The sequence below is a fragment of the Andrographis paniculata genome, unplaced genomic scaffold (assembly GCF_009805555.1).
Source record: "Andrographis paniculata isolate CXL003 unplaced genomic scaffold, ASM980555v1 Contig30END, whole genome shotgun sequence".
NCBI lineage: Eukaryota > Viridiplantae > Streptophyta > Magnoliopsida > Lamiales > Acanthaceae > Andrographis > Andrographis paniculata.
The window spans coordinates 1078672-1098312 of NW_026137563.1; the positions used below are offsets into that span (position 1 = coordinate 1078672).

At 41.7% G+C, this 19641-nt stretch overlaps 6 protein-coding genes and 1 non-coding gene across 11 annotated transcripts; 2 read left to right on the forward strand and 5 right to left on the reverse strand.

Moving 5' to 3' along the window:
• Nucleotides 1-900: 900 nt before the first annotated feature.
• LOC127247016 (pentatricopeptide repeat-containing protein At5g08510) lies at nt 901-2572 on the reverse strand. Its single transcript, XM_051268713.1, has 2 exons — nt 1640-2572; nt 901-1565 (listed from the first exon to the last, which is right to left on the reverse strand). Exons 1-2 carry the CDS (start codon nt 2570-2572, stop codon nt 939-941), a joined length of 1560 nt encoding a protein of 519 aa, XP_051124670.1. The 3' UTR covers nt 901-938.
• Nucleotides 2573-2782: 210 nt separating this feature from the next.
• LOC127247019 (uncharacterized) lies at nt 2783-4538 on the forward strand. 2 transcript variants are annotated; one of them, XM_051268716.1, is made up of 5 exons: nt 2783-2931; nt 3196-3310; nt 3579-3675; nt 3797-3883; nt 4164-4538. In XM_051268716.1, exons 1-5 carry the CDS (start codon nt 2868-2870, stop codon nt 4293-4295), a joined length of 495 nt encoding a protein of 164 aa, XP_051124673.1. In that variant the 5' UTR covers nt 2783-2867; the 3' UTR covers nt 4296-4538. The 2 variants fall into 2 exon arrangements, with proteins under 2 accessions (XP_051124673.1, XP_051124674.1); XM_051268717.1 differs by having other exon boundaries at nt 2802-2931; nt 3217-3310.
• Nucleotides 4539-4887: 349 nt separating this feature from the next.
• Nucleotides 4888-7353, forward strand: LOC127247017 (glyceraldehyde-3-phosphate dehydrogenase B, chloroplastic). Of its 2 annotated transcripts, none has more exons than XM_051268715.1 (9): nt 4888-5142; nt 5328-5441; nt 5561-5722; nt 5814-5981; nt 6069-6229; nt 6324-6385; nt 6472-6521; nt 6608-7014; nt 7085-7353. In XM_051268715.1, the coding sequence occupies exons 1-9, from the start codon at nt 5044-5046 to the stop codon at nt 7218-7220; spliced, it is 1359 nt and encodes a 452-aa protein (XP_051124672.1). In that variant the 5' UTR covers nt 4888-5043; the 3' UTR covers nt 7221-7353. The 2 variants fall into 2 exon arrangements, with proteins under 2 accessions (XP_051124672.1, XP_051124671.1); XM_051268714.1 differs by having other exon boundaries at nt 4889-5142; nt 5325-5441.
• LOC127247015 (glutamate receptor 3.3-like) lies at nt 7255-11570 on the reverse strand. Of its 3 annotated transcripts, XM_051268712.1 has the most exons (8): nt 11383-11570; nt 11079-11270; nt 10379-10669; nt 8949-10291; nt 8586-8863; nt 8471-8502; nt 7988-8394; nt 7255-7881 (listed from the first exon to the last, which is right to left on the reverse strand). In XM_051268712.1, exons 3-8 carry the CDS (start codon nt 10638-10640, stop codon nt 7411-7413), a joined length of 2793 nt encoding a protein of 930 aa, XP_051124669.1. In that variant the 5' UTR covers nt 10641-10669; nt 11079-11270; nt 11383-11570; the 3' UTR covers nt 7255-7410. The 3 variants fall into 3 exon arrangements, with proteins under 3 accessions (XP_051124669.1, XP_051124667.1, XP_051124668.1); XM_051268710.1 differs by lacking the exon at nt 11079-11270; XM_051268711.1 differs by lacking the exons at nt 11079-11270; nt 11383-11570 and adding an exon at nt 10795-11037.
• Nucleotides 11571-11635: 65 nt separating this feature from the next.
• TRNAR-ACG (transfer RNA arginine (anticodon ACG)) lies at nt 11636-11708 on the reverse strand. Its single transcript has one exon. It is a non-coding gene; the product is annotated as a tRNA-Arg (tRNA).
• A 1654-nt stretch (nt 11709-13362) lies between these two features.
• Nucleotides 13363-15846, reverse strand: LOC127246487 (uncharacterized). The gene is made up of 9 exons (XM_051267906.1): nt 15591-15846; nt 15464-15490; nt 14871-14950; nt 14695-14767; nt 14410-14467; nt 14078-14129; nt 13936-13960; nt 13760-13851; nt 13363-13665 (listed from the first exon to the last, which is right to left on the reverse strand). Exons 1-9 carry the CDS (start codon nt 15693-15695, stop codon nt 13614-13616), a joined length of 564 nt encoding a protein of 187 aa, XP_051123863.1. The 5' UTR covers nt 15696-15846; the 3' UTR covers nt 13363-13613.
• Nucleotides 15847-15906: 60 nt separating this feature from the next.
• LOC127246486 (U-box domain-containing protein 44-like) lies at nt 15907-19556 on the reverse strand. Its single transcript, XM_051267905.1, has 4 exons — nt 19132-19556; nt 18109-18682; nt 17695-18004; nt 15907-17609 (listed from the first exon to the last, which is right to left on the reverse strand). The coding sequence occupies exons 2-4, from the start codon at nt 18667-18669 to the stop codon at nt 16030-16032; spliced, it is 2451 nt and encodes an 816-aa protein (XP_051123862.1). The 5' UTR covers nt 18670-18682; nt 19132-19556; the 3' UTR covers nt 15907-16029.
• Between the last annotated feature and the right edge of the window lie 85 nt (nt 19557-19641).

The window sequence follows — 19641 nt, forward strand, 5'->3', positions numbered from 1 at the left end:
TTTAGTTTAATGAAGTTGGAAGCAATAATGATGGTGCATGTGGGTGAGGTGGTTGGAGGCACTACTGGAAGTGGAAATCTTATTTCTTTTTTTTTGGACGTACTATAATATTTTTACTTAGTTTATTTAAGCAGAGCATTGACCTATCCCAGTATCCATTAGCCTAATCATGATCTGAGCTGCCCTTTTGCAATTATAACAAAGTAATAACAATAATAATAATAATACGGACAAAATGAGTTGGTAATTTGAAGCCCTTCGTATTACTTTGTACAAAATCATTAAGTGGTAAATAGTATAGATAAAATGATTGATAAATAAATTGCTACCATTATGTTTTGATATGTTATAGAAGTGCTATATGTGTGATTCTTCTTTGTTTTAGAAAATTGAATTGTGTCAAAAACAATAATAATTTCAAAATATATGTAAACAAAACCCATATATTTGTTGGATTAAACTCTATTCTTTCTAATTTTACTTATCTGTTTGCGATAAATCATTAAAAAAAAGGCATAATTATAATGTACTTTTAAGAATATATCCTTGATTAAAGTGTAAATTCTTCCTTAGGAACACAATAAGAGAAAGTGGATTGAGATACAATTTATTTTGAAAAAAGAAGAAGATATTAATAAAAATTTAATATTATATAAACAAAAAAATGTTTATTTATTAATTCTATTACATAAATATATGTTTAATATTTATTTTTATCTAAAAGATTATATTTAATTAAAAACATACACACATTATTATATATATAAATACAAGAAACATAAAAACTTAAAAGTGTTTGTTATATAATACTCCATATTTAAATTAAATTTTTTAAAAATATAATAGTATTTTATATATAAAAAAAAAAAAAAGAAAGACTTTTTCTTTAAGAGATAAAAAAATAATAATGCAACACAAACAAGTGCAAAGGTAATTAATCAAGCTGCAAGTTCCATGATTTCTATTTCCTCAATAATGGAATTCAAGCTCATCAATTTTCCATGATCAAATCTAATTTCATCTGTAACATGATCCAACACTGCAAATATCTGTCTGCATCTCGGATGAGACCTATCCTCCACAAAGAATCTATGGATTCTGCCTCCTCCTTCCTCGATCAAGCTATGCCCTGCTGCTTTTGCATCGCTCGATCTTTTCATCATCTTCCTCATCTTCGCAACTCCTTCCCATCTCCCAGCTTTCGCATAAATATTCGAAAGGATCACATAATTCCCAACATTCCATGGCTCCAGCACAGACAGTGCCTCCGCAGCTTTCTCAGCTAACTCAACCTCGCCGTGAAAACTGCATGCCCCGAGCAATGCTCCCCACACCACCGAATCAGCAGCCATTGGCATACTCTTTATCAGCTCATAAGCTTCACGCAGACATCCGGCACGGCCAAGAAGATCAACCATGCATCCGTAGTGCTCTATCTTCGGACTAATTGAATACCTTTTCTCCATGGAATTGAACATGTCGCGCCCTTTCTTAACCATGCCCCCGTGCACGCACGCAAGGATTGCGCCGACAAATGTTACGTCGTCTGGATTCAACCCTATTCTCTGCATAGCCATGTAACCCATGATCATATATGTGTATATATATATATATATTTGAAAATGATCAGAAAATTTACCAGCATTTGATCAAAAAAATCGAGAGCATCCTCCCATCTTCCATGGACAGCTAACCCCATGATCATGGTGTTCCAAGAACATAAATTTCTATTTCCACCAATTTGATCAAACACCTGCATTGCTTCCTCGATTAAACCACATCTTGCATACATCTCCAGCACGGCATTGCAGACGAATGGATTGTTCGAGTAACCATTAGCTCGAGCATAAGCCTCGATTCTCCGTCCAGCCTCCAATGCCCCGAGATTCGCACACGCCGGAAGAACACTTGCTATGGTAACATCATTCGGCTTCACATTTCCCTCCCTCACCATTTCCAGATACATCTCCAATGCCTCCCTGTATTTACCGTTCTGTGAGTACCCCGATATCAGAGCAGTCCATGAAATCACATTCTTCGACGGCATAGCTGAGAACAAACGCAGAGCTTCCTCCAAATCCCCGCGTCTAGTATGCGCAGCGATCAAGCAATTCCAAGTGGCCACATCCTTAGCAGTCGTTTCATCAAACAGTTTCCTCGCGAGCGGCAGCAGACCCATCTTAGCGTACATGTCGACCAACGATGTAATTGCGTAGACATCGCCATCGAGCCCGAATTCAACCAAATGGGAGTGGAGCATCTGGCCTTGGGAAGGATTGGACAGAGCAGTGCAGGCGGTAAAGAGGAAGGCGAAGGTGTGTGGATTGGGGGACAAGCAGCGACGACGAAGAAGAATTTGGGTATAGAGAGAGAAACAGTGGAAATGAGGTCCGTGAGAAGCGTAGGCCTGGATGAGCTTGTTGTAGAGGAAGAGTGTTGGTTGGGGCGTATTGTCGAACACCTTGTGGGCGTATCCAATTTGAGGAATTTCCAGGAGCTTGGTGATCAAGAATTTTGTAAAGTTGGTGCCATTTCTCAACATATGCGCGTGCACTTGTTTGAGTTGTTTCATTTAGGAATTACGCCTGTCCCGGGGAAGAAGACGACGCCAGTTTCAGTTTCAGACAGCAACAATGGTGAATATCCAAATTCCCCTTTTTAACCTTTCTCTCTCTATCTCTAACGAAATTAGGGTTTCTAATCATTAACAATGTTTGATATTTTAAACTTTTCCTAATAATTCGCCCGTCGACTCCACGTGGCGGCAGTTACATCTGCAAGAGCAGTCTCGATATCATCGACTGGGGGAAAGGTTATTACCTTCTCAATTTCGATTTTGCTCTCTGTTTCTCTGAACCACTTTCAGAATGGCGGCTCTGTCCAATGCTCTCGTGATTTCAGAACCACGTTCTCTGCTCCGTTCGTCGTCCGGTATGCATTGCGATGTTCTGATCCATTGATTGTTTGATTGTGTGCTCGTAATTTCTTATATTGTTCGAAATCAACAGCTTGCCATTTTTCTTGTGAATTGCTTGGCTCTGTGTGTTGGAAGTTGTAATTTATACAAGTTTTTATAGATCATGACATGCTCTTCCCCATTCTTTTTCAAGATCAATTGATTTACCTTCCTAATTTTGCATCTCATCGTCTATGGCATTTCCTTTACATAAAAAATCATTGATCACACTTTTGTAGGTGCTACTGTAAAATCATCAGACCAACTACTACAGACCACAAACTTAATTGGTTTAAAGAGCACGAGGAAACCCTCCATCCAGAAAAGGGCTCTCACCATTCAAGCTAGTTATAGGTATTGCCCTTCTTGGAAAATGATTCCGGCTGTTTTCGAGTCACAATGTAGATGAATCCACGAGTATCGATAATGTAACATAGATTCGACAAGTTCATTTATGAGTTCTTGGACTAGTTGTAAATGAAGGCACAATATCATGGGGACTAGTTTAGTGTCTCAATGTAGAGCATGCCGATAAGGAAATAGCCGAGCTCTATCTTTTCTTTTCAATGCAAATTGGGAGAAGCATCTTAAAGAGTTTTTTGCAAAATTTCATTTGGTGCAGTGACAGAGGGGGACCAAGCAGTGCAAGTATGTTTATTGGTGGTTTTGTTCTTGGCGGAGTAATTGTTGGAACGCTTGGTTGCATTTATGCGCCTCAGGTAGGTAGTATCGCCATCAGCGCATGCTGTCTTGTATGATGCATGTTCTTCCAATTCTTTATGATCGCAAAATGCCTATTTGTGTGACACAATGTTTAAATGGTGTTCTTTTGCTTCATAGATTAGCTATGCTTTAGCTGGAACAGACAAAAAGGATTTGATGAAAAAGTTACCCAAGTTCATATATGATGAAGAAAAGGCCTTGGAGGTAAGTGTCCCCATTTTCACCGGAAACATTTTGAGGTTAATTTTCACTTACAGTGCTCGAAAAAGAAACAGTTAAATAGGATCCGAGAATAGCTTCTTGATGTCTTCAAGGAATAAGTTTTATCCATTATAACTTCATAATTCAATAGTTACTAAACTTTATGCCTTATGCAATGAGCTATTTTTAGCCTTCAAATGAAGCTCCATTTCGTAATATTTGCGAGGCCTGAATGTAATTCTTGTGCACTGACAATCTCTTTTGTGTTCCTTTCCATCGACAGAAGCAGCGCAAGAAACTATCTGAAAAGATTGAACAGCTCAACCTTGCTATTGATGGCATGTCCAATCAGTTGCCATCTGAAGAACCTCCAATTGAAACAGCAGCAAGCGAAGACAATGAAATAGTTGCCTGAATTCGATGCAGCTATCATCTGGAGATGTCGTATCTTGTGACTTTTCTCATCTTTAATTAATGACTAGCGCCGAATCTATGGGATATGAATTGAACTTGTTTGCATGTTAGACCTCAAACTCTTTATGAATTTTCTTCGCAATTCTTCTCCACCAATCAATCATCATATGTAGAAAGAACTATGCTATTCTGATCTGAAGGTATTCTTGGCTTTAAAGAGGCTACTGTCTGATTATTCACCTTATCTCTCTTTTCTGGTTGTTTCCCCAATTAGCTAAATATGCATATTTAGAAGGCGATTTACTTTTACAGTGATGGTAAATTTACAGGGATTTTACATATGATCAAGATTGATTTGAAAGGGTTCAAAAGAACCCTCATTTTAATTTCTCAAAAAAGAGATGGGATTGAGTTTGGTGATTTGGGTAAAGAATGTTGACAATACTAAAAAATGCATGAAATGGGCAGTTGGGAACACATGGAAACAAAAACAGTAACTCACAGTGTAGGTGAGCAATCTTGTGGTTCATATCATGTTAGTGCTAAAAGGAGACATGATCTTATCTGATATCAATCCTCACCACTCATTCACAGCCATAATTTGTTCAAATCTCAGGCCAGAGAAGATCCCTCCCAAAAAAAGAAGAAAAAAAAGTCTACAAACAGCAGCATCTGAAATTTATTGTTCTATTGAAATTGCATACTAGCTGAGATAAGTTTGCATTGCAGTGATTGTTGCAGGAGCAGCCATGGCAGCTAATGCAGCTTTGGCATCTTCAAGAATCCCAACAAACTCCAGATTCCCTTCCAACACCATTCATTCTTTCCCTGCTCAGTGCTTCTCTAAGGTAATCAATTTTAATTTCCTCACCTCTTTCCTAAGATGAATTTTTGATTATTTATACAATTCAAGAAGTGGCTAATAAGGAAAATCAATCTTACTAAGGATCTTCAGATTTAGTTCATTAACTTCCATATCTAAGTGATCATACGTAAGAGCTTTATTCCATGCTTTCTGTGGTTGTTTTAGAAGCTTGAGGTAGCCGAATTCTCCGGCCTTAGGTCCACAAGTGGATGTGTGACCTTTGCCAAGAATTCTAGAGACGCTTCTTTCTATGATACAGTGGCTGCTCAGCTTACTCCCAAGGTATATATCGTAGATTCATTATTTTAGATACTACTTTTACTGGAAGATTTTGCTCAGTTTTGCTTTCATGTGTTCGATTTTTTCTAATCTTTGGATACACACTTATTGCACAAGATCAGACTGTTGGATCAGCACCGGTTAAAGGCCCAACTGTCGCCAAATTGAAGGTAGCTATCAATGGTTTCGGGCGCATTGGAAGGAACTTCCTTCGATGCTGGCATGGCCGGAAGGACTCCCCTTTGGATGTCATTGTAGTGAACGACAGTGGTGGCGTAAAAAACGTAGGTCTACAGAAAGCCAACAATAATTCAATATTGAAGAGTTTATACGATTCAACATTACATTGCAACTGTCCTTAAATTTCATTTGTAGGCCTCTCATTTGCTCAAGTACGACTCCATTCTCGGCTCCTTCAAGGCTGATGTTAAGGTAGTCGACAACACTACCATCAGTGTGGACGGGAAGCCCATTCAAGTAGTCTCCAACAGGGACCCTCTCCAACTCCCTTGGGCTGATCTTGGCATCGACATTGTCATTGAGGTTACATATACCTCCAAAACTTCACCAATCAATGCTTGTTTGTGAATTGTTAGATTATGATGTATCTGCTGCGCTGTCTGAATGCAGGGAACGGGAGTGTTTGTGGACGGTCCAGGAGCCGGGAAGCACATCCAAGCTGGAGCCAAGAAGGTCATAATTACAGCGCCGGCTAAAGGCGCTGACATACCGACCTACGTTGTTGGCGTAAACGAGCAGGACTACTCTCATGAGGTCTCTAACATCATAAGGTTAATATCTTCAGAAGAAATTCCCAGAATTTGATTTCTTGTATAAGCATATGTACAGACATTTCGATCCTTATTGTCAATGTGATGATCACAGCAATGCTTCTTGCACAACCAACTGTTTGGCTCCATTCGTTAAGATCATGGATGAAGAGTTTGGTAAGAAATCAATGCCATTTATCTTCCAGATTTGTTTCTAGCAGGAGACAAGATTCTTGTTGTTCGATATTTTCATCGTTTTTCAGGCATTGTCAAGGGTACAATGACAACTACGCACTCTTACACTGGCGATCAGGCAAGATTTTCGAACATGTTTATTAGTCTCCATTTCCTGGCTCGAAGCAAATAGGCTGATTCGATATATGTGTGTGTATATATTAGAGGCTTTTGGATGCTTCGCATCGCGATCTGAGGCGAGCGAGAGCAGCAGCGCTGAACATCGTGCCAACGAGCACGGGTGCAGCCAAGGCCGTGTCACTTGTGCTGCCTCAGCTCAAGGGCAAGCTGAACGGGATAGCGCTACGTGTTCCCACCCCGAATGTGTCGGTGGTCGACCTCGTCGTCAATGTGGAGAAGAAAGGAATCTCAGCTGAAGATGTGAATGCAGCTTTCAGAAAAGCAGCAGATGGGCCATTAGCAGGTGTGTTGGCTGTTTGCGACATCCCTCTCGTCTCGGTCGACTTCCGGTGCAGCGATGTCTCTTCCACCATTGACTCGTCGCTGACGATGGTCATGGGCGACGATATGGTGAAGGTCGTAGCTTGGTACGACAACGAATGGGGATACAGGTAGATCATACATTCCATTAACTTTACTTAGTTTCATTTCCCTTTGTCGAACTTCTCTATCCTGCTGCAGCCAACGGGTCGTGGATTTGGCACACTTGGTGGCGAACAAGTGGCCAGGCGCATCGGCACAAGGCAGCGGAGACTCGCTGGAAGAGTACTGCGAGACCAGCCCTGCAGATAAGGAATGCAAAGTTTATGAAGCTTGATCGAATTTCCTTCGAATCAATGTTTGCTGGATCGTTTCGATAAATTGAATTCTTGTTTTTGTCATTGAGGACGAATATGTATGCTTACGATGATAAATTTCTATCACATATCAAATGCTTTTCTATTGAATAACTGTTGTCTTGCTCGTATACTATTCATAACTACAGTTTGAGTTGCACTTCTTGGAGCCTAAGATGTGTTCTCAGAAAAACTTTGGGAGTGTCTTCTTACACTAGAATGCTTTTCCAGGTCGATTTCGCGGTTCCCTTCGCTCAACGATTTGTCCACCTTCCTCCGTTTCTTGTCGCTCCTCGACACATCCGCCTTCTCATCGATTAATGACAACAGCGTCTGAAACCTCTTTGAGCGCGAGCTGCTCGTTCCTTCTGATAAATTCTCATCGTGTTCGACTTGCAGGAACTTATGAATGATCTGTGCAAAGTAGATCAGCAGAGCGATTACGCAAGCGATTCCACAGAGAAGGAAAAGGCCTTGGAAGCTCTTGAGGTGGAGGCGATCAGATTCGAGCTCCGTGTTGTCTGATGCGCAGGGATGCGTTATCAACCACTTGTCGTGGATTCTTTGCAGGTCTCCATTCTCGGATAGTGTCAGAATCGCAGTTGACAGGTCGATGGCGAGGGGAGAGTCGCGGGGAAATGCCTTCACAACAGAAATGCAAAGAACCATCATTTGTGTTGTCAATCATCCGGAAATGCACCGAACAACGTAAAACAGGTATGAAAAAGAAGAAATTGCGAAAACTCACAAAGCCCCAGCCACTTTTGGTGAATTCTTGCCCGATGATTCGGTATTTGCATTGGCTCGCCAAGAAAAGCTCAATGTAGGGACGTTCATCGACCACAGCAGCAACACCGCCATTTTTGGGACCCTTTTGAAGTTCTGCGGCGTATTCTCCAGGTGAGCCAAGAGGTCTGAGTCTCGACTCATGTATGCCGATGCCATCTCTGAGATAACGCTCTGCAAAGGAGCCGGTTTGGAAGCCTATAGGATCGTTGCCTTCTTTCAGGCTCTCGATTCCTTTTATAGGCGAATAAAGCTGCTGTACCGTGAGAATTGAAGTCAGGCTGGCAGTGTAACTCGAGTTAACGATCAGAACCACAAAGAGCCATATGATCAGCACCAGCCGTCCGAGGGCGCTCACAGTATTCTCTTCTGCATTTCAACAAAGAATCGATAATTTAAACATGTAAAGAGTCGAAAAATTACCACCGTAGAGAAGTTCACTCACTGTGTGCAAAGAATAGAGTCGAGAGGCTGAACCTGCAGGGCAAGAAAACAGAATAATGTCTAAGGTAATTTTAACTACGCCGAATGTAGAGTGCCAAGCTGATGCTTATGCTCACCATACGATTGTTATCAGCTGCTGTTTTGGTGGTCCGCGAAATTCATCGTTAGTACGATGCTCCAAAATCCACACGACTATCCCGATGAAGATGAAAAATGCCGCGGTGACCCCCCACATTTGTAGAGAAAACGGCCTCAGGAATGCCCAAGCGCCTTGATTCACTTTCTTAACTGGCGCCACGACCACAAGCCCCGATGCTGCGTATGGCTGAGTGAAGTCCACGATTTTTGTTCGATTCGTCACAATCGTGATGTCACCTACAACGCCATCGAAGAACTAACACAGACAAGAACAATGATCAGCTACCAGCAGCAATAAGCAAACTATATATTTTCCGAACTGTATGTGGATTCATGCTTACCCCAGTAGTGATCAATCTCACTAACTCGTCGTAGCTAGGATTATCGCTCCCATTCCCATAAGGGACGAGCTGGTAAGGAACGGCGTACGGAAGGAGGTTTACGGCAGCTGTGAATACGTCTATGCAGAAACCTTGGGAGGAATTAGTACCCGGCGTTTGCCCCACAAATTCTAAGTACCCGACCCTTCTTGGTACACCGATCTTCAGTAGCTTCCCATTGTTCGGAAAAACCCAACCGCGGGGAGGTTTTGCAGATTCGCCGGGCCAAAGAACACTATTCAACTGTTGGTGTGCTCTGGAATGATTCTGCGGGAGCAAATACAGCTTCTCGGGAGCCACAGTCGACAGCCCGGAAGAGTTAGACCAGTAACCAACCCGATGGAGACCTGTCCCGATCACATTCACTATATCAAATGCAGGATGTACGAGAGATTTATCAGAACTAAACTTGACGGGGCCAGAAAGGCCGACAAAATCAGCCTCCAATATGTTCTTCAGAAGCAGAGGACCTCCCTCGAATGTGATCAACGCTTCGAGATGAAGATTACTCCCCGACAACGAACGTAACCTTGTATCATTTGAAAACGAAATAACCCCACCCTGATCAAAAAATGAATCGATGGCATGTGCAAGTAACCAAACGGTGTCGTAAGCGTAGAGGCCGTAAGAACTTAGCCCCAACAAACCACCGGTCAATTTATTCCATCTTGCCGAGAACGCTCTCTTCCTTTCTGAATCGGGAGTGTGTTGTCGTAGAACAAGGATACCTTGCATATTGCTGGTTATGGATTCCGAGTGAAGAGGAGGGGCAGAATCCAAAGCCGAGGAAAGCCAATCGGTGGCGATCCATACATAACCTTCTTCCATCATTCCAAGATAATGTGCGACAGAAAACACGGTGGATCCAACAGTTGGGTACACATGCAGAATAATAACTCGGGACTCCATCATCGCAACCTTGACAAGAATATTCATGATGTAGTTCGAGGTGACGACTCCTGGGGGAATGCCTGCTTTGTAGGAAACTTTACAGCGCTTCGCTGCAAGGGCGTCGTTTAATGCAGACAATCCGCTTCTTCCATAGTCATCGTCGATAAAAATCATGATCACTTCCCTCCAGCCATAATTTTCGACAATATCAGCTACTGCAGCCATCTGGTGCAGATCACTCTGCGTTGTCCTGATAAAGTATGGAAATTGAAGAGACGCGAGCGATGGATCCGTGGCTGCGAACGACAGAAAAGGCGTCGTCAGCTCATTTGCAATGTGCAGAATGTTATGAGCAACCACCGATGATTGAGGACCGATGACAGCCACCACGTCTGTCTCCATAAACTCCAAAGCTGCAAACAAGATCAGAATTTGTCAATTCCCCGGAAAATCGAGGTTTTAAGAGCTACAAAGACTATAGATATGAAATGACAATTTACCATCGGCCAAGCCAATAAATCCACTGCAATTTGTGTTCCTGAAGTCCACATGAAGTTTACTTCCCTTAAGAACACTGGAATTCGCATTCACATCTTTAACAGCCTCATCAATGGCGATCTTAGCAACCTTCCCGATTGTTGAATCAAGAGAAAACAATGCTCCAACATTCACAACAGCCGGTCTCGAAGAAGAAGCATCGACACTGAACTTATTTGAAAGCACTCCAAGAAAGAACAAAACAAGAACCCTAAAACCCTCCATCCTCGAAAGATCTACATACACTATAAGCTCTGCAAAAGGCAAGACAAAGATTCAATTCAAAACCCTAGCAAAAAGAACAAGAACAACACACAAAATGAAGCAGTATTTTTCACCACTATAAATGCTCAGAAGCAACAGATTTCTTTATGCTTACACATCAAAAAAAGAGAATCCCAAAACAGCAGCACCGCAACTAAAGCTAATTGGCCTATCAATCAACGAAAAGGAAAAGCAGAAATTGCAGACAGAACCAGATTCTATGCTAGGAACCAAACCGTAAATAACAATATTTGAACTTCCAAACGTTGAATAATAGGCCAATGAAATTCGATAGCAATTAAACGACAATAATAGCATCGATCGAGGGCAGCCATGATTATGAATATTATATTCATGATTCAGTGAAAAAAGAAAGAACATAAATAAATAAATACTAACAAAGAATCATGCGGATCAGGTGGGAAAGTAGAGTCCTCTCACTTCCCAGTCCAAACCGACGAGAAAATTCAAGCCACCGGAGTGGACAGCGACCCATTTCATTTAATCAAAGCGAGAAGTAAACCATAAAGTAAAACGTCACGAGTTACTTGTGGGCACAGCCTTCGAGTGATCCCGCGCGTTCGTGCACGCCTTCAAAATTAGTGCTCTCCCAAAAATTAAAAATTAAAAAAGAAAGAAACACCCACCAATCGAAAATAAAGAAAATCCAGCCATTAAATAACACAGGGAGAGGGGTGACTACCTGATAGGAGCAGAGTCGCGTGGAAGCATCTGTATATCTATCTATCTGGTAAAGGATTGTGAATTGAAATCGTAGTTTAATTATTGGAGTGGGCGATGGAGAATAGGTGCTTCTTCTTCTTCAGTCCAGTCGTATTGGTGGGAGGCCTCAAGAAATTGGAGGATAATGCACATAGGGAGAGATAGTGATAGGACACTACTGGGTACAATAATGGTTAATATTTTTATTTTTTAAAAGAAAAATAATAAGAAGACGACTTCACTGGGGATCGAACCCAGAATCTCTGGTTCCGTAGACCAGAGCCTTATCCATTGGGCCATGAAGTCATTTTTGTGATATAGTGCAAATTATCAATTATTATAACCTTCTATATCAAAGTGTCAAGTATTTCTGCACAATTCAATTGCTGGATAATACTTGAGTCATATTTAAAATTAAAAAAAAAAAATCACAAATTATTATGTATTTTTATATATCTATTCTATAATTTTTAAATTTAGAAGCTAGATATCATTCTGTTCTTTTATGTTTTTACTTTTATATTTTGTGTTTTAATTAGATGAAAAAAACTATTTTGTAAAAAAGAGTTTATTTTTTTGTGATTTTAAGTTAACAATTATTAATTATGCACAATTTTCAATAAAAATATATTATTATTTATATTTTAAAAAATATTATATCAATTTTTAAATGTAAGTAAGAAAGTATTTACATGTGAATTTTAACAGGAGATACAATATGGTAAGTTTTTAATTTTTTAAAATTTTAAATTTACATGTTAATTTTAATATGAAATCCAAAATGGTATGTTTTTAAATTCTTAAAATTTTCAAACGTAAATAAAGAAATATTTAACCATGTGAATTTTAATAGGAGATATAATATGGTAAGTTTTTAATTTCTTCAATTTTTTAAAACAGAAATATTTATACGTTAATTTTAATACGAGATCCAACATGATATATTTTTAAATTCTTAGAAGTTTTCAAACGTAAATAAGGAAATATTTACATGTGAATTTTAATAGGAGATGTAATATGGCAAGTTTTTTTATTTATAAAATTTTAAAAACAGAATATTTACAAGATTCAACGTATGTAAATAAGGAAACATTCTTAAATCTCTCGTACGTGTAAATAAGGAAACATTACACGTGTTTTAAATTCTTAAATCTTCCATAGGTGTAAATAAGGAAACATTCTTGAATCTTTCATAAATAAGGAAACATTACAGCCTATATATTCCCAACGTTAATCTATCTTCTTATTTCGTAAAAACAAATTTTTGACAAACTCTCCATGGCGCAGTTCCACCCTCGTACTTCTCTGCAAAGCCACTTCTTCTTTCTTCAACAGCTTACTCATGGCTATGGCTCTGACGACGCCCATCAGAATCACTTTTCCCGACGTCCCGCCGCCGCCGCCGCTGGCTTCTATAACAGGGTCGAAGATGAAACTGTGATTCTTGATGCTGACGATGTCTGGAATCGGCATGCAGACTTTTCGAGAGGCCGGACGAGATTTGAGCAGGTCGACGAAACTGCAATCCTTGTGGCGGCGCCGCCGCCGGAGCTTTTGGGACGATCACGTAGAAACTGGGGAGGGGTTAGGGTTCAAGAAATGGAGGATACTGTCATCTTTGAACCAGCAGCAGTAAACAGCAGGAATCTTGGTTTGAGGAAAGAAGTGATTCTGAAGCACCTGAAGACCAGAAATTGTGTCGCCGGAGACGGCGAGAATATGTGTGCGGTATGTCAAGATAATTTGTGTCCGAAAATGATCGGAGTGCTTCCTTGCAAACACGAGTATCACGTTGGCTGTATTGTGGAATGGCTGCAACAGAAGAACGCTTGCCCTCTCTGCAACGCCATCGCCGTCGCCGGAGTAGAAGGGCAGACTAGTTTTTATTAGCTTTGATGTTCTTAGTATTTTAGTTCTGATATGGATGTCAATCGAATTAATTGTGCTATAAAATGACTAATTGTCCACAACATCAACACTTCTTTCTGCAACATCATCACAAAATCAAGTAGCCAAAGTCGATGAGTTGTTCTTTTTTTTTCTTTTTTTGAAGTGTAATCTAAATCTTAAAACTGCAGAGATGTTTCTAAATTTGAATGAAAGAGGTACATTGGGTGGCTTCTTGTGCGAATTATAAATAGCGTCGGCTTTGTGTTTTCCGTAAGTATCCTATTGATGACTCCTGAATTTAGAACAATCTTAACTTGTTCTTTATAGTTCTCCATCGCCGAAACCATCTTCATCTGCTGCCTTCTGATCATTACTGTATAAAGAGAAGTTAATCGACAATGTATGGAGATTGTGGAACGTCCTAACCAGCAATCTGGAAAGAAGTATAATCTGAGCTTGAAGATTACCTTTTCCGACTGCATTGTGTGCTGAGGTCTTGACACAGGACTTTGCTAACTCCTCCAACTTTAACAGATCCCTTCTTTATTGATTCAGAGAGCTGCTTCAGAAAATCACATAAGTGGTGTTCGAAACCTTACTCGAGTAGAACAATGAGCCTGGAAAAGTAGGGACAATGAGTTACCTCATCTTCAGTTTCCTCAAGTAACCTAGACATGGACAAAACAAGTGAGGAAACTAAATTTGGTTGAGAATGTGTTTCAACTAATTAATAGAATGCATGATGCTACCATCCAAATTATCAGCAAAGTAAGCATTTTTCTTACCTTCCACAGAAAGTCGAGATATCCTTTGAGTATGCTTTAGCTTCTTGTTTACCTATCAGAAGCATATAAATAGGAAATATCAGTAAAAAAGAACATAGATTTTGCACTGTCCTGTTGCTTCTTCTATGAGTTTTGTATTAGAATTTAGAAATCAATTTATGAACATATTCAAGGCACAGAAATTGTATGAAGGCTACGTTACTACTGATTGAAGGAAATCAGATGTCAAGCTCAAGCAGTAACATATGGCAAGAGTATTTACTAAAGGACCCAAAACAAGAATACAATATTATCAGGAAAAAATAAATAAATAAATAAAAATCCATGCATACTAATTTTAAGGCTGTCCCAGCTCTTCACTTTTATCCAAACTCGTCTGTTTGAATCCACCTGCCAACATAGAGAACCAATAATGTTATCAAAAGATGGGCAATATGACTAATTTTGCAGTGGCATTTACAGCTCAAACAAAGCACCAGCATTTAGCATCATAACCACTTAAATCACTTACCAACACAACCACAAGAAAGTTCTATTCATTTAACAGTTTTGCCTAAGCTGGCTTGAAACTTGAAAGGGGACATCATCTTATGGAGGAATATAGAAAGAAAGATTACCTTTTCAAATGTATAATCTTGCATATTTTCACAAAGCCCATCCAGGAGCTCAACAACTCTTAAGTCACTGATTCTGGGGCAGAAAAATAAATAAATACACAAATATAAAAATCTCATCGAGAGGTTATACTGGCACTTACAGGATGGACGTATGGAAGAACTAAGGTTGCCTGTACCTATAGTCTATAAGCTTTCCTTCACGCTGACCTTTAGAGTCCAAACGGTGCCTCATGTCCAAATGATTTCTAGGTTTTTCCTGTGTGGCATAAATACATATGAGCAAAGAGGTTCCTTAAATAGCAATTGTGAGAAGCATCTTGTCACTCAGTAGAATGGCTAGAATAGTATATTTACAGCTCACCTTGTGCTTTCTATTAAGCCTCAATGTGAAAGTTTAACATTACATATAAGCTAAAGAACTTAACCAGTGTTGTTTAGTCTCAAAACCACAACCCAAATTCTCCTAATTGATTGGTTAGAAGGATTTCCATTTGATCCTAACAAAGAGATGACTCTAGTTGCTCTTGAGCATATTCATCTAATGAAGTACGCAGAATCATCATTACACCAACAATAACTATAACATTCAGCAAATCAAAATCATTTAGCCACACATCTCCCGCTCTTAGCTTCACATTTTTGCAGACCTCAAAACACCATTCGTTCCGCGGCATTTTCCGCACGCACTCACATATAGGAGAAGAAAGATGCACTATTTCAATCTAAGAAATCATAAGCAAACAGAAACAAGCCATAAAAAAAGTCTTACATTCAAGAGTTCCCGCTCCAGCTCCTCCTGATCAGTCAAAAACCAACAACAATAAGAATAAACTAATCAACAGAACCCGAAAAAACGAAACAACAGCGATGGAATAAAACAACAACAAATCACTCACAGCAATCGCATTGCAGGCGCCGCATTTATCGTCAATGCCGCATGCGGTAACTGCAAAAACCGCGATAGCGATCGTCAACGTTGATTTCAAATGAAATCTCGCCATTTCTTAGCTTCCGTGGGATCTCTTCTCTGCCTTCTTCGACTGGGGGGAGAAATTCTCTCCCCGTTTGGGTTTAACTTTTAAGCACAAATAGGGAAACGACACGTCAAATATCTACACTATTTTACCCAACCACCGATTGCCAAGTGGCACTAATTTGTCAGCGCCAAACCATTCTTAAAACTAGACCAGGCCCATTGGGCTTGTTTCAAAGTAAAAAAATACCCAGGCCCAATAACAAATTGAATATACGTATACATATTGTACGTATCTACAGCTCCAGGAGAAGACAACAAGAAGAAAAAGACATTACAGATTACTGTACGAATGTAGCAAATCATCCTATATTCGGAAAGATACCAGAGAAATTGGGGATTTTATCAACATGTCTCAAAGCCCGCTCGGCAATCTGTCGTGTAATATAATCGCCGTGTTGGAAAGAATCGACGAGCGCCGTGCTGATGCTCGGGTCGCTGGAAACCTCAATGGCGATGTCGGGGTTTCTCAAAAGCCTTTCTACTGTCCACACGGCCCTCCTCCGCAAGCTATCGGTACGCTTCTCCAGTAGCACGTCGAGGATCGGTCGGATACCTTCTGCATCGTGCAATGCCAGAACGCCTTCGTCGACGTCCACGCCGTCGTCCAGTAGCGTCGACAGCGCCGCCAGGGCGGCTTCCACCACCGCCTCGTTGTTGTGGTCCAAAAGGGCGACCAATCGATCGACGGCGTGCCCTTCCAGGAGACAGAACGTTTCCTTCAGGGAGCACGTCCCCTGGTGGACCTTGCACAGGCCGCTTATGACCGGAGGCTTGCTTAAGCAGGGAAAAATGGCGGCGCAGAATCCGGCCGGAGGAATCTCCGGCAGCCTCGTCAGATTCTTCGATTCCTGAGATAGATTCTCCAGCGCCATGGCGGATACCATCTGTACATTGTCCAGCCCATTCGCCTGCAGGAGATGGATGAATAGCGCCGCGAGGTTGTGCTGCCGGCAGAGGTCGAGGGCGGTGCCGCCGCCGGAGAGGTCCGCGAAGGTGACTCTCGCGAGCACCTTCACGAGCCCTTCTAAATACGGCGTCATGAAACGGCTGCCTCTCGTCTCGCCTTGCCGGATTCGAACTATTCGGGAAATAAACATCTGGAAGGCTCCTTCCTCCAGCAGCTGCCGAGTCAGGCCGGCGTCCCTCTCCGGAAGATCAGCCAACAGCCCGACTGCGGAAGCTTGCTCCTCGGATATTCCACCGTTTTCGGAGATCACCTTTATTAAGCTTCCGAGCTGGCCCGATGCGCCGCGCAGGCAGCCGGCGAGTTCCTGTCCCATGTGAGGCGCGAGGTTTTGGAGAAGCTTTATCGAAGCCAGCCGCAGATCCCTCTGCGGCGCCTCGATGAACTGAACCAAACTGATGGTAGCGCCGGAGCTTCTGATTGCCGAGACGACACTAGATACGGTGGAAGGGGAACCCGTGAGCCCGACGAGGACTTGGATGAGCTTGCACTCTATCGACGGGCCGGTGTTGCTGATTAGATGCAGAAGGTTGTGGATGATCTCCTCGGAGACGAGCGTTTGGTGGTCGGATCCGACTGGAATCAAATCGAAGTCGTGGCCGGAGTTAACAACGTTGGCGAGGATCGTAGCCGCGACTTCTTTCAGCTGCATTGTGAGCTGTTTCGTCCCGACGGTGAACAGATCCTTCACTAGAGGGGGAAGGATCCCCGCCTCGATCAAAACCTTCGCGCTCGCCTCGTCCGACGAGATTTGGTTAAGAGCTTTAAGTGCCGGCTCCCGGGATTTCATGTCGTTGCTCTTCATGAGATTGATGAGGGAAACGCCGGCAGATTTCGCCACGAAAACTTTCACGTCGCTGTTTAAAACCAGCCCGCCAAGCGTCGCAGCCATGGACAGCTTCGTCTCTTGAGATCCTGCAGTATATATATATATATATCAACACACTCAACACACTTTCCATTCGATCAATATCGAAAACAGTCGCAAGGCTGTCGTTACCTTCGAGCAGTAGTCGGAGAAGAGGCTGCAATCTGCCGCATTCGGCCATTTGTCGTACGTTGTTTTCGCACTGCGCCAGATTTTCGAGGGTTTGGACGGCTTTTTCGACGGTTAAAAGGTTCTCCGAGTTGCTGCTCGCCATTCCTACGAAAATGAGAATGGCGCCATTGATAGAACCGATCTTTTCGCAGAGCTTTTCCGACTTCGAGAGCTCATACAGCAACGAAACCGCCTCTTCCCTCTCTTTCGACTGCTCGTGAGACAAGAACTTCACTATCGTCCGAACGGTGTCCCCTTCCGCCATAATTTCCTGCAAAACGATGCAGTCGAGCTAAAGAGAAACACAAACAAGAACCCGAACCGAAACATAACACAACAAGTTCGACGAACTGCTAATCATCAACCTTCGACAACCTTATTATCGGAGTCGTCCTCCACGACAAAACGGAGCGTCTCGAGAGCCATACAACGCACTTTCCGGCTGCTACTCCTCAGCACATCGACGATCATAGGCATCAGCTCTGCATTGCGAATCACATGCTTATTCGACTTGTTCTTGAGGCAGAGATGCTGAACAAACTTCAAGGACTGCACCGTGTCGTTCTCGGCGCATCCTACAGATAACGATCTCCGAGCCATATCGAGCTGCGCTGCTTCGTTCCTTGCGTGCCATTCTTCGATCGTGTTCCGGAGAGCAATGCTCGGGTTCAGCTCCGTACTTCTCAACTCCCTCAACGTCATCGGGCAGACGACGCGCCTGCCGCTCTCCCGGCACTCCCGGAACCATTTCTCGATTGCCTCTCGTTCGAATGTCTGCCCATTTTCTAATGAAACAGGATCCCGCATCACTTGCTTCGTCAATGGGCATATAAACGAGTCGTAAATCGGCTCGATTCGAAGCCTTTCGAAATGGTAGCTGTCCTCCGGCGGGCCGCCGTTGTCGGAGTTCCCGTCCAAGTTCCCATTGCCAGCCATGGAAACCGATTACCTAACAAGGATAATGCAATTCTCAAATCTGCAGAAGCTCTACAGCAAGAAAGTAACAACACAACACTCAGGAATGAATTTGGCCTGGTTTTTCAAGTGCTTCCAGAGCATTTTTCTACATCAATTACTCAAGTTCAGAGATTCTCTAACACAGGCCTAGCGATTTGAACTATCCATTGTTTTGATTAATGAATCGATCGAGTTAAATTTTGTGCTGTAATTTAGGCAAGAAATCACACATAAAAGAGCATAATTGAGGCAAAAAAGCAACAAGAATCTTCACATTCAGAGCTTGTAGTATCAGTTTCAGAAAGAACACGAAAGATTCACTCCAATCAAGTTCAGAAGCATTCACATCAATCCATGGCAGAAAGGGAAAGATACAATTTCAAATTAAAAATCAAAATTCAGGCAGCCATCAGCATTCCAACAGAGATACAGATTCATTACCTGAAATGAAAACCCAACACGAAGAACTCGTTGCTTCCAGAAATCGTAATCCCCACAACAAAATTTGCCCAACAAATCGAAAATCAAAACCCCCGATTCGTACATAAACCTCGAATCATGGGATCTCGCGAAAAGGGGCAAAAGGGCAAACAGAGACGCGATAAAAATAGAAGGTGAGTTTTATTTTATTTATTTCTAAAAAAAAGAAAAAAAACGAGAAAAGGGAGTAGAAAGTCGAACGAGCTGGCAGCAGCTGAAGACCAAAAAAGTAATCCCAAAAATCTAAAAAACAAACGAAAGAAGACAAACAACAAATTTTTATCAAAATTCTTACTGTACGCAAATGAAACCATCCAACAATTTTGTTGCTGTCCTCGTAAGACAAGGAATAAGGTAATAATTGATGAAGATGGAGGAGTTGACCGACAAAAAAAAAAAAAGGTCCTGAAGGAAGCAACCAGCGAATTCAAAAGAAAATCGTAATTTTGGTGGTGGGTCTTATTTCTTGTT

Bases quoted from the DNA above. Each gene is read 5' to 3' on its own strand.
- LOC127247019 (XM_051268716.1), top strand. From the start codon at position 2,868: ATGGCGGCTCTGTCCAATGCTCTCGTGATTTCAGAACCACGTTCTCTG. The intron at 3,676-3,796 runs GTAGGTAGTATC...TTTGCTTCATAG, and splicing joins GTTGCATTTATGCGCCTCAG to ATTAGCTATGCTTTAGCTGG. The intron at 3,884-4,163 runs GTAAGTGTCCCC...TTCCATCGACAG, and splicing joins ATGAAGAAAAGGCCTTGGAG to AAGCAGCGCAAGAAACTATC.
- LOC127246487 (XM_051267906.1), bottom strand. From the start codon at position 15,695: ATGGCGAGATTTCATTTGAAATCAACGTTGACGATCGCTATCGCGGTT. The intron at 14,951-15,463 runs GTAAGACTTTTT...TATGCCACACAG, and splicing joins TGGAGCGGGAACTCTTGAAT to GAAAAACCTAGAAATCATTT. The intron at 13,666-13,759 runs GTAATCTTCAAG...CTCTTTATACAG, and splicing joins ACACAATGCAGTCGGAAAAG to TAATGATCAGAAGGCAGCAG.
- LOC127247016 (XM_051268713.1), bottom strand. From the start codon at position 2,572: ATGAAACAACTCAAACAAGTGCACGCGCATATGTTGAGAAATGGCACC. The intron at 1,566-1,639 runs GTAAATTTTCTG...ATGGCTATGCAG, and splicing joins ATTTTTTTGATCAAATGCTG to AGAATAGGGTTGAATCCAGA.
- LOC127246486 (XM_051267905.1), bottom strand. From the start codon at position 18,669: ATGGCTGGCAATGGGAACTTGGACGGGAACTCCGACAACGGCGGCCCG. The intron at 18,005-18,108 runs GTTGTCGAAGGT...ATCGTTTTGCAG, and splicing joins AGGACGACTCCGATAATAAG to GAAATTATGGCGGAAGGGGA. The intron at 17,610-17,694 runs GTAACGACAGCC...TATATACTGCAG, and splicing joins TCTCCGACTACTGCTCGAAG to GATCTCAAGAGACGAAGCTG.
- LOC127247015 (XM_051268710.1), bottom strand. From the start codon at position 10,640: ATGGAGGGTTTTAGGGTTCTTGTTTTGTTCTTTCTTGGAGTGCTTTCA. The intron at 10,292-10,378 runs GTAAATTGTCAT...TCTTGTTTGCAG, and splicing joins ATTTATTGGCTTGGCCGATG to CTTTGGAGTTTATGGAGACA. The intron at 8,395-8,470 runs GTGAGTGAACTT...GTTGAAATGCAG, and splicing joins GACTCTATTCTTTGCACACA to AAGAGAATACTGTGAGCGCC.
- LOC127247017 (XM_051268714.1), top strand. From the start codon at position 5,044: ATGGCAGCTAATGCAGCTTTGGCATCTTCAAGAATCCCAACAAACTCC. The intron at 5,723-5,813 runs GTAGGTCTACAG...TTTCATTTGTAG, and splicing joins ACAGTGGTGGCGTAAAAAAC to GCCTCTCATTTGCTCAAGTA. The intron at 6,386-6,471 runs GTAAGAAATCAA...ATCGTTTTTCAG, and splicing joins GATCATGGATGAAGAGTTTG to GCATTGTCAAGGGTACAATG.